Here is a 13,929-nt window from a genome sequence, read left to right as displayed (position 1 = left end):
TGGGGAGCCCCCTCTGCCGTGACTGTTGCCCCAAAATGCCTCGGTTCCTGGGGGGCTATGCTTTCTCTGCAAAGTGCAGACGATCTGGGAGCGGGGGAGGGGGAGGGGGGAGGTCACACGGTCCACGTAAGTCTCTGGAATATTTCTCTAGAGCAAGGAATACGACTTGGCTTTAGAACCTCATGAGCTTCCAAACTTATCTGAAAATAGCAATTGCCAGGCCAAGCTATTTTCGCCAAGGTGGTATTAAGTTTGGCCCAAACCTGCTTCCTGTTGCCTCAAAAACACACCAAGCCAAACCAGAGCCGGAGGTTGTGGGGCCATAATGTTAAATGTAATTCTAGTTACTAGTTCAGTCTTCCTTGTTAAGATGTAGAGACAGAGGGGGTCCGGGGAGCCTCCGGTCCGTCTCATGGCCCCAGTCGTTGTACAAGGGCCTCGGATCTCAGTATGACCTGGGGCAGTCGCCTGGCAGGCCCTGGGGAGCGTGGCCCCAAGCCACCCCCTACTTGCTGCCAGGGAGCCCTGTGTCCAGCTGAGGACGCTCACAGGTGACGGCACAGAGGCTGGGCGAGGTAGGGGCAGGCTAAGAGACAGCACGGAGGTGACACCTGGCTCTGCCACTGGCCAGCTGGGTGGCTCTGTTTAAGGTGCCCGGCTTCTTTGACTCTCAAAGGCTTCTTCTGACAAGTGGGGACCCAAACTACTCAACCATCGCGCCCACACCCGCCACCATCCCAGTGGCCCTGCCCTTGGCGTGCTAACACCCCTTAACTCCTGCGCGCTTGGGCTGATGGCTCTGAGGCAGGGCTGGGCGGGCCGCCATCTATCTGATGAGGAAGTGGCCGCACCCAGGACGGCACACAGTGGGTGCTCGCTCTGGATGGAGGAAAGAGGGAGCAGGGGAGAAGACGTGCTCGGGGGTTGGGACACCAGTGCCCTGCTGCCCTCCCCTCCACGTGGCCGAGGGTGGGCCTTGCCACTTGTGGTGGCCGGTCCTCACTCGGAGAAGCGGTCATAGAATGGGGAGCGCAGCAGGTAGTAGAGCAGCAAGATGGTCCGGCGCCGCAGCTCCAGCCGCTCCCTCCGGGTCAGGCCCTTCCTGTCACTCAGGAGGCTCAGGCTGGGGGCAGGAGGGGACACGGTCAGGGGCGGCAAGAGAAGCAGACGGCTCGGGTGAGGACAGGCCTGCAGCCCAGAGCCCGGCAGAGGGGGTGGAGCCCCCAGGAGGGCCCAGGCTCACCTGGTCACATCCACGACACCAGACAGGAGCCAGGGCGTCCACGACCGCTGACCCCACAGGCCCAGGCTGAGCACTGACGGCCAAGGTGTCAAGGATGTCTCCAGCACGTGGCCCGCCCGCCCACTCCCCATCCAGCCCACCCCGCAGCGCCGGCCAGCCCCGTGCTAAGGATACGGTGCAGCAGGGGCCGGGCGATATACAAGGACTCTGCGATGGTCTCTTGCAGCCCCAGCGGGGTGGGGGGGACACTCAGCTCCTCGTGCTGCCGCTGCTGTCGTCCCTCCCGCTGCTGGGGGGCTCCCCAGTGCCTCGAGTGCAGGGACGGAGCTAGAACACAGGGGGGACAGATGAGCAGTCAGGCCCAGGCTGACCTGAGCACTGAGGTTCCCAGTCCAGCTACATCCTACACTTACTGTTCTGGAGGGTTCGTACCACTCGGTTTGACCGCTTCCCAACGTATGACCGCTCCTGGCTGCCGGGGCTCTGGTCACAATCTAGCACGGACAGACAGAAGGCCGTACTGTCAGAGGGACGTGTTTCCAGGAGGGCATGCAAAGAACAGGTGCACAGTGAATGCTCGCGGGCTGAGGGGAGAACGGATGAGCACGGATAAGCGTGTACTAAGGCCGTGGCTGAGGCAAGGACACCGTAGCCAGGCGCTGTGGCTCAACATTCTCCCTGGCCTGGGCGAAAGGTCAGCATCACCCGTGGCGGGCGAGCCAGGCAGGAACCCAGGCTTCCCAGGGACTAGAGTGGCCCAACCACAATTGTGGGGACTGCAGCACCAGAACGACCATGTCTTCTCAGTCCGTGGCTTTCAGTAGGACCACAAGGAGAAGCAAAGAGCTGTCCCCACTCAAGGCCAGGAGAGTCAGGCCTGGGGGCCAACCGGTGAGGAGTCCAAAGCCCTGAAGGGACAGATCTGCCAGGTACCCTGCCTCATGAAGCTGTGCCTCTTGATAGATAGAACGAGGCCCAAAGACATGGTTGGCAGGACCTCTGTCTCCTACTCAAGGCGTCCCCTGTTCCTGCTGCCCACCAAAAAGAAGGAGGACTCTGGCGCCAGAAGCCCTGAGTTCAAGTTCTGATTCTGCCCCTAGCCTAACCTTTCTTCTTTTCCTCTGCACAATACAGGGTGACGAGAGCAAACTGAGCTGATAGGGACAGATGTGCTCCATAAACAGACAACACTCGGGGTGCCTGGGTGGCTCAGTTCGTTGGGCGACTGACTTCGGCTCAGGTCACGATCTCGCAGTTTGTGAGTTCGAGCCCCGCGTCGGGCTCTGTGCTAACGGCTCAGAGCCTGGAGCCTGCTTGGGATTCTGTGCCTCCCCCTCTCTCTACCCCTCCCCTGCTCATGCTCTGTGTCTGTCTCTCAATAATAAACAAACGTTAAAAAAATTTTGTTTTAAACAGACAACACTCCACTCACTCATGCTGGCCGGTTCTAAACCCACAAATTAATCCCGTGTCCCAGGCCACTCCAGAGCATGGAAGCACCTTACCCGGGGAATGTGCCTGGGTCTCCCTGTCCAGCGGAATGATGGGGGGTGAGGTCTGGAGGCCAGCCTTGAACCAGATCAGCAGGAACATCCGTAGGACAGCCCTAGGTTGGGAGTATGGCAGGGCTGCGGGGGAGGTGGCTAGCCGGCAGGGGGTCAGGGGTGCTCTGCTGAACCCCATACGAACCGCTGGCCTGAGATGCCCCCACCCAGGCCCTGCCCTCCTCAGTCCCGACATACTTGGCCAGCTGGATGAGGGCAATGACGAGCCAACGGCCCACTTCACCCCACACCTTGGCGGCCCCCATCTCCATGAACACCTCCACGCACTCGAGCACACTCAGCCACGTCAGCAGCTTCTGCTGGGTCAGCGACTGCAGGAACCCCAGGCCAAGAGGTCAGGGAGGGGCCCCAATCCCAGGCCCTCCCCCTAGAGGATTCCTCTGACAGGAGATATGGATTTTCCCCTAAGGCTGCACACGTAGGCCTGCGTTCTCCACGGGAGACAGGCTACCCTATGTCTCTGGAACTCAGAGAGGGGGACGCTAACAGCTCGACCCTGCGCCTTACGAGAGGGCTTAAAGCTCATACTCTGAGACCAAAACACCTGCCACCCACGCGGGCTGGTTGTTACCACTTTACTCCCAAATCCCGACGCTTCCCGCCCTGGGCTCCTGACAGAATGCTCACCACAGGCAACTTTTTCCGAAGCTCCTTCCGCAGGATCCCGTCATTGAGCAGCACAAGCAGGTTAGAGGCGGAATACACTGAGGGGTAGAGCGCAGCCTTGAGGGGCTGGTGTGGCAGCCTCCAGGCCCTCCCCTTCTCTCCAGAGCCGCAGGGCTCACCTGTCACCTGCTGGGCTCCACCAACCACACACTTCTGTGGAAACCAACCTGCCTCCCCCACCCACTTCCTCAGAGCTCCACACTCCCCACTATGACCTCGTGGGGGCGGTTGGAACAAGAAAGGATAGTTTGATCTCGTGACAAACCCTGCTGGACAGCACTGGTCATCCAGCCGCCCAGAACTGCCCATCGCTCTCAGCAGCCATGGATGTGTGGTCTCACCTCCTGGCCTTAGTTCTCTGCAGCCCGTCCCTGAAAGTCTGCTCCACCTCTACCGTTCACTACCTCCAGTGCTCCCTGGGCAAACACTACTGAGGCAGTTACAGTCTGGGGATCCTAGAATGTGGGAAATCCAGGTTTGAATCCTGGTTCTGGGATCATCAGTAGCCGTTCCCTAACCTCACTGCCTTTCTGTTCCCTCAACTGGACACTGAGAGCGGTAGCGGTACCCACCTCATAAGACTAGAGGGGAGGATTAACTGGGCAAAGGCAGGAAAAGTGCTTGGGCCAGCCGCCTGACCAGTCAAGGTCCCCAGATTTGTCTCTCGACTATGGGGACATGGAGGGCCCAAGACGGTGAACGCTGGACCTCTGTCCGATTCAGTCACAGCACAGGACGATCTAATGGAAAACCTAGGGGTGGTCACCTCTCTCGGAAGCCCCGCCGCCCCCCACCCACCCCAGAGCCCCGCTCACCCAGCTCTGACAGCTCATGCGAATCCGCGAAGCGACCTGGGGAGAAGGCACAGGAGGCGACGGTAAGGGTTTGACTCAGCCTGCGGCTTCGGGCCCTGGACGTCCCCTCCCTATGCCCTATGGGAACCTGAAAGGAACTTCTCAAGCACAGCGACCACCACCCTGACTCCGAAGGGACGGGGCTAGTGGGGTCAGAGCCTCGAAGGGATCGGGCATAGATAGGTCAGGGTGGCACCTGCCAGCAGGTAACTGAGGCCCCGCACTGCCGTCTCCAGCTGGGCCGTGGCGGCCGGGTGGCGAGTCACGTACTCCTGGTAGCGGAGGCTCAGAAGCCGCAGTTTCTCCATCCTGCCCTCGGAACCGACAGACTCACGCACCGACAGTACGACAAGCTGCAGCGCCCTGCTTCCTGCGCCCTCCTTCCTGCTTCCGGTCCTAGGCCCGCCTCTTGGTTGCTTAACTTCCGCGGGCCCGAAGGATGTTGACGTGAAGGGCCATTGGGACTACCCTTCACCCCATTTCTTAAATCACCTCCCACTAGACTAGCGCTTAGCAACGGAGGGCCTAAACCTGCCCTCCCTGATCCTTCAGGTCATTGGTTAACACACTCTCCGCCCCCGACCCACCCAACAAGTTGGGGCCCGGTTCTTCCGCCTTCCGGGTGGGCTGCCCTCGCGCCTGCGCAGTTAGCAGTTCCAGGAAGGCTCCCGCGGTAGTCTTAGCAGTTCGTTCTAGAGAATGGACCAGGGCCCTGGAGTCTTTCCAATAGAACGCCGAGAGGCTCGAGCTGGGGGACCGGATTTTAAAGGGCTGGGAGGTAGCTCGCTAAAGGAACTTCCATCAGACTTGGGAGCCGCGGGGAGAGTCTTGGCAGGTGCGCGTTTGACCAGTTGCCTCGTCTGCCGTCCTCCCCGAGGTAGTGCGGGGGAAACCGAGGCAAGGAAGAGTACAGCCTTCCACGCAGTCTGGATTCCCTGGTCAGCACTGTTAGTGCTGGGCTTCGGCCACAGCTCCCGCATCGACTGTGCGGACCTTCACTCCCATCTTCGCAGAGAAAACTGTTTCGGACTTCTGCTATTGGCTCGGGGTGACCTGATCGAGTGTTTCCCTTTTCTGGATCTCGAGTTTCCCCATCTGTAAAATGGTTTAAGGAAAGACTTGGTCCTTGAACTCGGGCGCAATCTCAGAGCTCTTTTCGGCCCTCGGATGCACCTCCCGGTCCTCAGCTGCTCCCCAAGGGATGGGGGAGACTCCTGGGAATCTCCTCCCAAATGGGGCAGCTTCCCTGAAAGGGGCTGTGGTGGGAGAAGAGCGGCCAGAGGTTGATGCTCTGGGGAGGCCGCCACTAATTGGCTGTGGGGAAGGGGGCGGGGCATGGGTGGGGTCGCGCTGCTGAGCCCTTGGGGACCTGGCCGGTCCGTTTACCCTGAGAGTAGTAATACAGTATTTTACCCAATTCCCTCTGCCGGTTATTATCTGCAGGCGAGGAAAGGATCTACTTAAGAATGCCGAGTCACATCTGAATCTTGGTCTAGTCTGACCACAGAATCTAGGCGGTTTAAGCAACACACCTCACTTGCCTTCCTTGCACTACCCCCTCCCTCACCCTCCTCTCCAGCTTAGTTTTTTTCTATATCAAGTGGGGAATCAGAGCTGCCCTCCCGACTCATGCCAAGCAACGATGACTCGGGGAGATGTGTCCAGGGGCCTCAGGAGAGGCTAAAGGTCTTGGAGAACGGAGGGGGTCGTGGGCATTCTCAACATTTCTCACCACCTCCTGGGAGCCAGGCTCACTCATACGCCACTTCTCCTGGCAACCTGGCCAGCTCGGTATGAGCTCTTTTTCACAGATGGGGAATTAGAGACCCAAGTAGGGAAAAGGACTTTGTCCCAGGTCACGTGGCATGGCATTGGCCACATGGGCCGCCATGTGTGCCTCCCACAGCACTGTCCTCTCCCCTGCTGCCCAGAGCCCAGGAAGGGTGGTGCATCGAGACCACTTGGTCTTGACTCAAATTGGCAGCTGGGTTTAAAACTAGGACTCAGGGTATTCAGTCCGGGGCTCTTTCTCCCTGCACCCCGCCGTCTTAAGGAACTTGTTCCCCCAACCTCACCAGTGGGCACTCCTCCGGTCTCTCCCTCTGCAGCTGTGGAGAGAGTGAGGGTGGAGTGTGTGAGGTTCCTTTGATACTCCCAGGGCTGATGGTCCTGTGGTTCTGGGGAGGAACAAAGTGTGGAGAACAGAGCCACTGCCTCCCCCGGACAGAATGAAGGGCACTGGGGCTGGCACCTGCTTCTCCTCCTTCCCTTCAGGACCGGGAGGGGCGCATGGGCTCAGCCAGTTGCTGCCTGAATTTCCTCTCCAGATCGCTGCCTGATTAGATCGCTGCCCGATTAGATCCCAGAAACAAAGAGTGGCCGCGAGTGCAGGAGCCACCCAGGACAGCCCCTCCCTGCTGGGTCCCTGCCTGGAATTGGTCACCCGGTTGGGCTGGAAGGGCCTCTGGGCAAGTTGGGCCAGACCCTCCCTCCCTCTAGTCTGCCCCGAGCCACAGGAGAAGAGAGCTAGACTAGTCTAGCAAGTACAGAGGAAGACACTGAGGCCCAGAAAGGGGGCCTGACTAGGCTAAGGTCACACAGCAAAGTCTTGGGCAGAGATGGGCCAAACCAGCTCTCAGGCCTAGAAGACCAGTAACCTTTCATATGCCCATACCTGTCTCCCATGCCCCCTGGATGTCCCAGAACAACCTCTTGGAGGCCTGGCAAGCATCTCATCAGACAGGTTTCTCTGAACGGTAAGGTTAAGAGAGGGGTGCGGCCAGCACTGTGACTAGCCACAGTAAGTTCTACGGCCCCAGGTCCCCCACAAGCTCCCTAGACAGGCCCTGACTGTGTGCTCTACCCTCTCCCTCACATTTATACTGTCCCCCCTCCTGCCGCCTGCCCTGTGGCTACTGAGGGTGTTGGGGAGGGATTTGGCCAACCCCACTCCTGCTCCAGGCTAAGGATGAAGGTGGGAGGGGGGCGTGGAGCCTCAAAGCTTCAGATGCCAGGATGGCCCCTGCATCCCTGCATCACCTCTTAATTCCCAGATGTGCAGGGAGCCACCGTAAGTCTCCATGGCAACCACCGCCCCTGGCCTCCAAAACTGGACCTTCCTGGAAGACCCTCCTCTCTCAGAGAAAGGCCTCTTGAAGGAGGACACTTGAGGGGTCTCAGCCTGGGCTGCTTTCCACAGCTTCTTTGGGGGTTAGGGTCTCTCAGCCCTCACTTTTTATAGGTGAAGTTGGGCTAAAGGACCCGTGTCACGGAGAGGCCTGGTGCCTCCCATCCACTATCCCCATGAGCAGCCTTCTTCCAGGGGGGGCGACCGGCTATACACAAGTCAGCAAGGTCAGTTTTATAGGAATAAAATAAACCAAGGGAAGTAGAGGAGGAGCTGGCCTTGTGCGAATCTGGCAGAATGCAGGCAGAAGGAATATCAAGGGCAAGACCTCAAGCAGGAAACCCTTAGAGAAGAGTAGCAGGAAACTTTGCCTTCGGGGAAGAGCCTGGAAGGGACCTGGGAAAGGGGTGGGAGAGTGTTCTAACAGGTCACTTCAATTCTCAGACGAGAAGAATGCGTGTGTGTGTGTGTGTGTGTGTGTGTGTGTGTGTGTGTCACAGGCTGGGGGTAGGGGTGACTGAGAAGAGGCTTGGCAAACCTCAGCACGGGGCCTGGCGCGAAGAATAAGCGCTCAGTCCACCGTGGTGGTTCAGGGGGCCGGGCTGCGGCCTGCTGTGGGGTGCAAGGTCGGGCATAATTAGAAATCCAGCCCCAGCCCCGGTTCACAATGCGCGGGTCTAGGCAATGGTGGCGGTTCCTGGCGTCGGTGAGGCCCCCTTGCCAGCTCCGGGGCAGGAGTAGACCTGGAGGCGGCTTTGTCTGGGCCGCGCCGCCAGAACTGCGGGGGGGGGGGGGGGGGGGCGAAGCCCGGGAGCAGGAAGAAAAGCTGGAGCTCCAGGTGCTCCGCGGCTCCCGGGCAGGTCTCCGCCGGCCCGGCCTCCAGTCCCCAGAGCAGGTGTCCCTGACCCTCGAGGCCCCGCATTCCACTTCTTCCTCCTCACCCCCGCCGTCCCTTTGATCCGGGGCCGGGGGTCACGGGCCCCTCCCAACGGTGGAAGGTTAAGGGGAAGAGATGGGGCCCCAGAGCTGGGAAGAGGGGGATGGGCTCAGGGCAGGTAGCGGGGACTAGGCCTTCCTGGGTGGCTGCCCCGGCTCCCTCCAGCCATCCGGCTCGTTCCCAGGGCTGGGGGAGCCTTTGGATGCCGAGGCAGGGGCGGGGCCAGGTCCCCAAGGGTCTCCCCGCCCCTACGGGCTCCGCCGAGCAGAGGTGAAACCTGAACCTAGGTTGGGGGCGGGGCTGGCTCCTGCTCCTCACGGGGCTGGCCTGCGCCTCCACCTCCTTTCCCTCCAGCCGGCTTCTGGAAGAGGAAAGTCTGGGTCCCCGAGCCCCTGGAGCAGGTGAGGTGGCGACTCAGTGCGGGAGGGAGGATCGGGCGGGCAGCCGTCGGGCCCCGCCGCCCGAGGCTGATCCTCCTGCCTCCCTCCCGGGTCCGCAGGGACCGCGATGGAGCCCGCAGCCCGGGGTCGCTCCCCGCCCTGAGCGCCCCCGCAGGCGGCCATGCTGCCCCGAGGGCGCCCCCGGGCGCTGGGGGCCGCGGCGCTGCTGCTCCTGCTGCTTCTGATCGGATTTTTCCTGTTCGGCGGGGACCTGGAGTGTAAGCGCGGCGAGCGAGGAGGCGAGCGGGGGGTGGGGGGGGTGGCCGGGATCCTTCCTCTGCCCGCTGACGCCACGTGTCCCTCCAGACGAGAGGCGGCGGGGAGCTGCTGCCCTCGACGGAGACCCGCCGGCGGACCGCGGGGGCCACAACCTCTCGGACTGCGTCCCGCCGCGGCCGCTGCCGCCCAAGTGCGAGGTAGGCGCGCGCGGCCCCTGGCGGCGGGAATCTCCGGGGCTCCGCGCCCCAGCCGGGCCACCCGGGCACCTGTGGGAATCACGACACCTGGCGTGGGCCGGGACACTGACCACCCAGCCGGGGACGACGCGTCCCCGGGCTCCCGCCTCGGTTTCTCCATTTGGGAAATAGAGGTGAACTCCTACCCCACATCCCCCCACCCCATTCTTCCTTAGCTCTTGTTGCCGGGTGGGGCTACACTACCCTAGGCCAGGCCAGGCCAGTCGTGGGCTCTCACCTTCGAGTGGGGGAGGGGCTGCTGCCCACCTCTGCGCCTCCTCCCCAGCTCTTGCACGTGGCCATCGTGTGCGCGGGACATAACTCCAGCCGAGACCTCAACACCCTGGTGAAATCTGTGCTCTTCTACAGGTATAACCAGCTGTCAGGGTGGGGGTGGGGAGGCAGGAGTGGGGAGCCACGGAACAAAGTCTTGGGCAGGATCTCAGAGCTCCAGTTCCCCCATCTGCGCCACAGGGACAGTGTCCCTTCCTCCCTTGAAGGTGGTTCTAAGAATATCCTAAGCCGGGTGCGGAACGGCTCTTTGCAGAAGTTAGTGCTGCCACTTCTGGGCCCCTCCAGTGGGTCTTGTCCCGTGTTCTCCCTTCTCGGGCCTGTCAGCTTTCCTCACTTGTCCTTCCCCAAGGAAAAATCCACTGCATTTCCATTTGGTGACTGATGCTGTGGCCAGGAACATTCTGGAGATGCTCTTCCACACGTGGATGGTGCCTGCTGTCGGGGTCAGCTTCTATGACTTGGAAGAGCTCAAGGCAGGAGCCCTGGCCCTTCTGCACTCCTTTCTGGCTGCGCACAGCCCTTTCCTCCCTCCCAGGGCATCGGGGTGAGGGTGTGGGGGAGAGGCTAGAGCTGCCTGGGACTCACAGGCCCTTCTCTGCCAGGTTCATGCCCTGTCCTTCCCCCCTCCTCCGCAGCCCCAGGTCTCCTGGATCCCCAACAAGCACTACTCTGGCCTGTATGGCCTAATGAAGCTAGTGCTGCCCGGTGCCCTGCCCCCTGACCTGGCCCGTGTCATTGTGCTGGACACAGATGTCACCTTCGCCTCTGATATCGCAGAGCTCTGGGCGCTCTTTGCTCACTTTTCTGGTGAGAGGTCTGGGACCCAGCCCCAGCCAGCCCCCCTCCCTGGCCTGTCCAGGCCCCGCTGTGGCCTAGCCCTGAGCCGAGGTCCTGTGGCAGCCTCAGGCAGCTGCCTCGTGCCCTCCCCTCCCAGACAAGCAAGTGATCGGTCTTGTGGAGAACCAGAGCGACTGGTACCTGGGCAACCTCTGGAGGAATCACAGGCCCTGGCCTGCCTTGGGCCGGGGATTTAACACAGGTGGGACAGTGGTGGGGGGAGGCAGGAGGGGTGGCCACTTGTCCTCAGGCCCCAGGGACTGGGCAGGGCACAGAATGCTGGGACCCCCCCCCCCCCCCCAGGAAGAATAGTGCTGTGGAAAGAACACTGGGAGAAGAGCCAGAAAACAGTTCCGACCATGGCTGTTTGTGTTGGATGACTTTGGCCAAGCCACTTGGTCCCTCTGGGCCTCAGTTTTCTCATCCATTAAATGGGGATGATTTTATCAGCCCTGGGATCACTGAGCGTGAGAAGATGGCTGTGGAGGTGCTCTGTAAGCTGTGCAGCGCGTCCCCTTTACCCCCAAGAGGAATGATTATTGACCGAGGTGGTCCACGCTGTCTGAACAGACAGAAAAAACCAATGGGTCAAAAAATAAACATTCAAAAGACGCCTTCATGACCCCTGGAGCCAGGAGCTGGATTAGCCCAGGTGGGCATGACAGCCTTTCCCCTGGGCAGGTGTGATCCTCCTGCGGCTGGACAGGCTCCGGCAGGCCGGCTGGGGGCAGATGTGGAAGCTGACCGCCACTCGCGAGCTCCTCACCCTGCCCGCCACCTCACTGGCAGACCAGGTCTATGGGAGCTTTTGAAAGGGGGGTGGGTGGGGCAGGCTCTGGGCTGGGACGTGATGGCCATCTCCGCCCAGGACATCTTCAATGCCGTAATCAAGGAGCACCCGGGCTTGGTGCAGCCCCTGCCCTGCGTCTGGAACGTTCAGCTGTCAGACCACACGCTGGCTGAGCGCTGCTACTCGGAGGCATCCGATCTCAAGGTGAATGGGGTGGGGGCTGAGCGGTGGGCTTCTGTTCCCTGCTCCTAGCCCCGCAACAAAACCCTCTTGGGTTCCAGGTGATCCATTGGAACTCACCAAAGAAGCTGCGTGTGAAGAACAAGCACGTGGAATACTTCCGAAACCTCTACCTGACCTTCCTGGAGTATGACGGGAACCTGCTGCGGAGAGAGCTCTTCGGGTGCCCCAGCCCGCCCCCTCCGGGGACCGAGCAGGTGAGAGGGAGCCGCCTTCCCTTGCCTTGGGGAGGCTCTGCCCCTCTCTGCTCTGGGGGGACCTGGCCTTGCCTGGGGACCTCGCCTCCTGCCCCAGCCCTGGTCCTTCTCTCCCCTCAATGTCCCCAGTTGCAGCGGGCCCTGGCACAACTGGACGAGGAAGATGCCTGCTTTGAGTTCCGGCAGCAACAGCTCACCGTGCACCGGGTGCACATCTCCTTCCTGCTCCATGAGCCGCTGCCTCCCCGGCCCCACGACGTCACCCTGGTGGCCCAGCTCTCCATGGACCGGTGCGAGTGCAAGGACCGCACCAGGGAGCAAGGCCTGGGAATTTCCAGAAACCTCCTCCAGAGAGGACGGTTTCAACGGGTGGAGGGGAGAGCTCTCGTTGCCTGATGCTTGAGGAGTTTCCGGATTTGGAGACACTGGCTGTGGTTAAGAGCTTGGGTTTGGGGGATCGTGTAGGTGCCTGGAAATGCCTGGAAATGCCCTCTGTAGCTGTGGGACCACGGGCAAGTCTTAGTATCTCTGGCCTTTGGTGTTCTTGTTCTGTGAGAAAGGACCCACCTTGTGGGGTAGTTGTGAAGATTAAGACCAGCTTAAAGAGCATTGGGAAGGTGCTTAATAAGTCACTTGAAGGGGGTGTTTGCAGCGGCTGACCTGGGGGGGGGGCGGTGGTTCCAGCCGTCCTTGGGCTGACCACCCCCCTTATCCCAGGCTGCAGATGCTGGAAGCCCTGTGCAGACACTGGCCAGGCCCCATGAGCCTGGCCTTGTACCTCACAGATGCAGAGGCCCAGCAGTTCCTGCGTTTCGTCGAGGCCTCGGCAGTGCTCTCCGCCCGGCAGGACGTGGCCTACCACGTGGTGTATCGTGAGGGTCCCCTCTACCCTGTCAACGAGCTTCGTAACGTGGCCTTGGCCCAAGCCCTCACGCCTTACGTCTTCCTCAGCGACATTGACTTTCTGCCTGCTTATTCCCTCTACGACTACCTCAGGTGGGCCTGAGGAGGGAGGGAGAGGGACGGTGTATGGGTGGGTGTGGATGGCGGGGGGGGGGGGTACCCGCAGGACCCCGGGCAAGTATGTCGTCGCCCGGGAGACGTCTGGGCCTCAGTTTCCTCCGTAAGAGGGGTTTGTATTGGGGCAGGGGCGCCACCTCGTTTCTCTGGGCTGCCGTAGGAGAGCGCGGGAGGCTGGGGCCCGCTTCCCATGGCAGCTCCATTTCCGTCTGTCTCCTGCGGGGCGTCTGGGCGAGCCAGCTTTGGGGCCTGCGGCTAAGAAAAGGAAGGGAATCGCTGGGCCCAGAGGCTTCCCTCTTCTCTGTTCACGGGTGCTCCCCCGACAGGGCCTCCATCGAGCAGCTGAAGCTGGACAGTGAGCGCAAAGTGGCCCTGGTGGTGCCGGCATTCGAGACCCTGCACTACCGCTTCAGCTTCCCCAGTTCCAAGGCCGAACTGCTGGCCTTGCTGGACTCGGGCTCTCTCTACACCTTCAGGTGGGAGAGGCCACTGCTCTGCTCGGCTCTGTTCTCCCCCGCTCCCCCTACCCCCTCACTGAGCTCCTGGTTTCAGCTTGGCTCTCTGCCCCCCTCTCCTCCGCAGGTATCACGAGTGGCCCCGGGGCCACGCACCCACAGACTATGCCCGCTGGCGAGAGGCTCAGACCCCGTACCGTGTGCAGTGGGCAGCTGACTATGAGCCCTACGTGGTGGTGCCTCGTGACTGTCCCCGCTACGACCCCCGATTTGTGGGGTTCGGCTGGAACAAGGTGGCCCACATCGTGGAGCTGGATGCACAGGTGAGGGCGTGCCTTGCTGCCTCTGCTTTCAATTTGAATGCCTCCAGGCCCAGGGAGCTCACTACGCCTCAGCGCGGCAAGCACGCCATTAGGCAGTACTGTTAGAAATTCCACCTTTAGGGGCGCCTGGGTGGCGCAGTCGGTTAAGCGTCTGACTTCAGCCAGGTCACGATCTCACGGTCCGTGAGTTCGAGCCCCGCGTCGGGCTCTGGGCTGATGGCTCAGAGCCTGGAGCCTGTTTCCGAATCTGTGTCTCCCTCTCTCTCTGCCCCTCCCCCGTTCATGCTCTGTCTCTCTCTGTCCCACAAAAAATAAATAAACGTTGGAAAAAAAAAAAAAAGAAATTCCACCTTTGGGTAGAACTCAAATCGTCTGCCCTTCGACCCTTCCTTTGGCTGTAAAGGGCTGTTGAATAAGCCTGGCCCCCCCCCCCCGGCCCCCCCGGGCGGGGGGGGGGCCGGCAGCCCAGGGGGGGGGGGGGGGGGG

At 61.2% G+C, this 13,929-nt stretch overlaps 2 protein-coding genes across 9 annotated transcripts in view; one reads left to right on the top strand and one right to left on the bottom strand.

Moving 5' to 3' along the window:
• Positions 1-5,537, bottom strand: part of PEX16 (peroxisomal biogenesis factor 16) — a 7,434-nt gene extending 1,897 nt beyond the window's left edge. Inside the window, exons 1-10 of one of the 7 annotated variants that reach the window (XM_040495350.1) lie at positions 4,599-5,526; positions 4,290-4,325; positions 3,816-3,929; positions 3,436-3,512; positions 2,986-3,119; positions 2,749-2,849; positions 1,657-1,827; positions 1,418-1,570; positions 1,244-1,316; positions 1,004-1,123 (exon numbers count right to left, since the gene is read on the bottom strand). In XM_040495350.1, the coding sequence (XP_040351284.1) occupies positions 1,004-1,123; positions 1,244-1,316; positions 1,418-1,570; positions 1,657-1,827; positions 2,749-2,849; positions 2,986-3,059 (692 nt within the window). In that variant the 5' untranslated portion in view covers positions 3,060-3,119; positions 3,436-3,512; positions 3,816-3,929; positions 4,290-4,325; positions 4,599-5,526. Of the gene's footprint in view, positions 1-1,003; positions 1,124-1,243; positions 1,317-1,417; positions 1,571-1,656; positions 1,828-2,748; positions 2,850-2,985; positions 3,120-3,435; positions 3,513-3,815; positions 3,930-4,289; positions 4,326-4,524 lie in introns of all 7 variants that reach the window. The other 6 variants (XM_040495351.1, XM_040495345.1, XM_040495348.1 and 3 more) reach the window with 6 other exon arrangements.
• A 2,739-nt stretch (positions 5,538-8,276) lies between these two features.
• LARGE2 (LARGE xylosyl- and glucuronyltransferase 2) overlaps positions 8,277-13,929 on the top strand; it is a 6,345-nt gene continuing 692 nt past the window's right edge. Inside the window, exons 1-15 of one of the 2 annotated variants that reach the window (XM_040495344.1) lie at positions 8,277-8,446; positions 8,747-8,793; positions 8,892-9,050; positions 9,139-9,248; positions 9,574-9,656; positions 9,931-10,024; positions 10,217-10,388; positions 10,516-10,620; positions 11,100-11,212; positions 11,287-11,412; positions 11,490-11,645; positions 11,775-11,935; positions 12,363-12,641; positions 12,992-13,141; positions 13,248-13,443. In XM_040495344.1, the coding sequence (XP_040351278.1) occupies positions 8,954-9,050; positions 9,139-9,248; positions 9,574-9,656; positions 9,931-10,024; positions 10,217-10,388; positions 10,516-10,620; positions 11,100-11,212; positions 11,287-11,412; positions 11,490-11,645; positions 11,775-11,935; positions 12,363-12,641; positions 12,992-13,141; positions 13,248-13,443 (1,842 nt within the window). In that variant the 5' untranslated portion in view covers positions 8,277-8,446; positions 8,747-8,793; positions 8,892-8,953. Of the gene's footprint in view, positions 8,447-8,746; positions 8,794-8,891; positions 9,051-9,138; positions 9,249-9,573; positions 9,657-9,930; positions 10,055-10,216; positions 10,389-10,515; positions 10,621-11,099; positions 11,213-11,286; positions 11,413-11,489; positions 11,646-11,774; positions 11,936-12,362; positions 12,642-12,991; positions 13,142-13,247; positions 13,444-13,929 lie in introns of both variants that reach the window. The other variant, XM_040495343.1, reaches the window with a different exon arrangement.

This window comes from Herpailurus yagouaroundi, unplaced genomic scaffold (assembly GCF_014898765.1).
Source record: "Herpailurus yagouaroundi ecotype Mexico unplaced genomic scaffold, PumYag 187, whole genome shotgun sequence".
Taxonomy (NCBI): Eukaryota; Metazoa; Chordata; class Mammalia; order Carnivora; family Felidae; genus Herpailurus; species Herpailurus yagouaroundi.
Note: the sequence above shows the minus strand (reverse complement) of the source record. Positions and strands in the feature narration are given on the sequence as shown.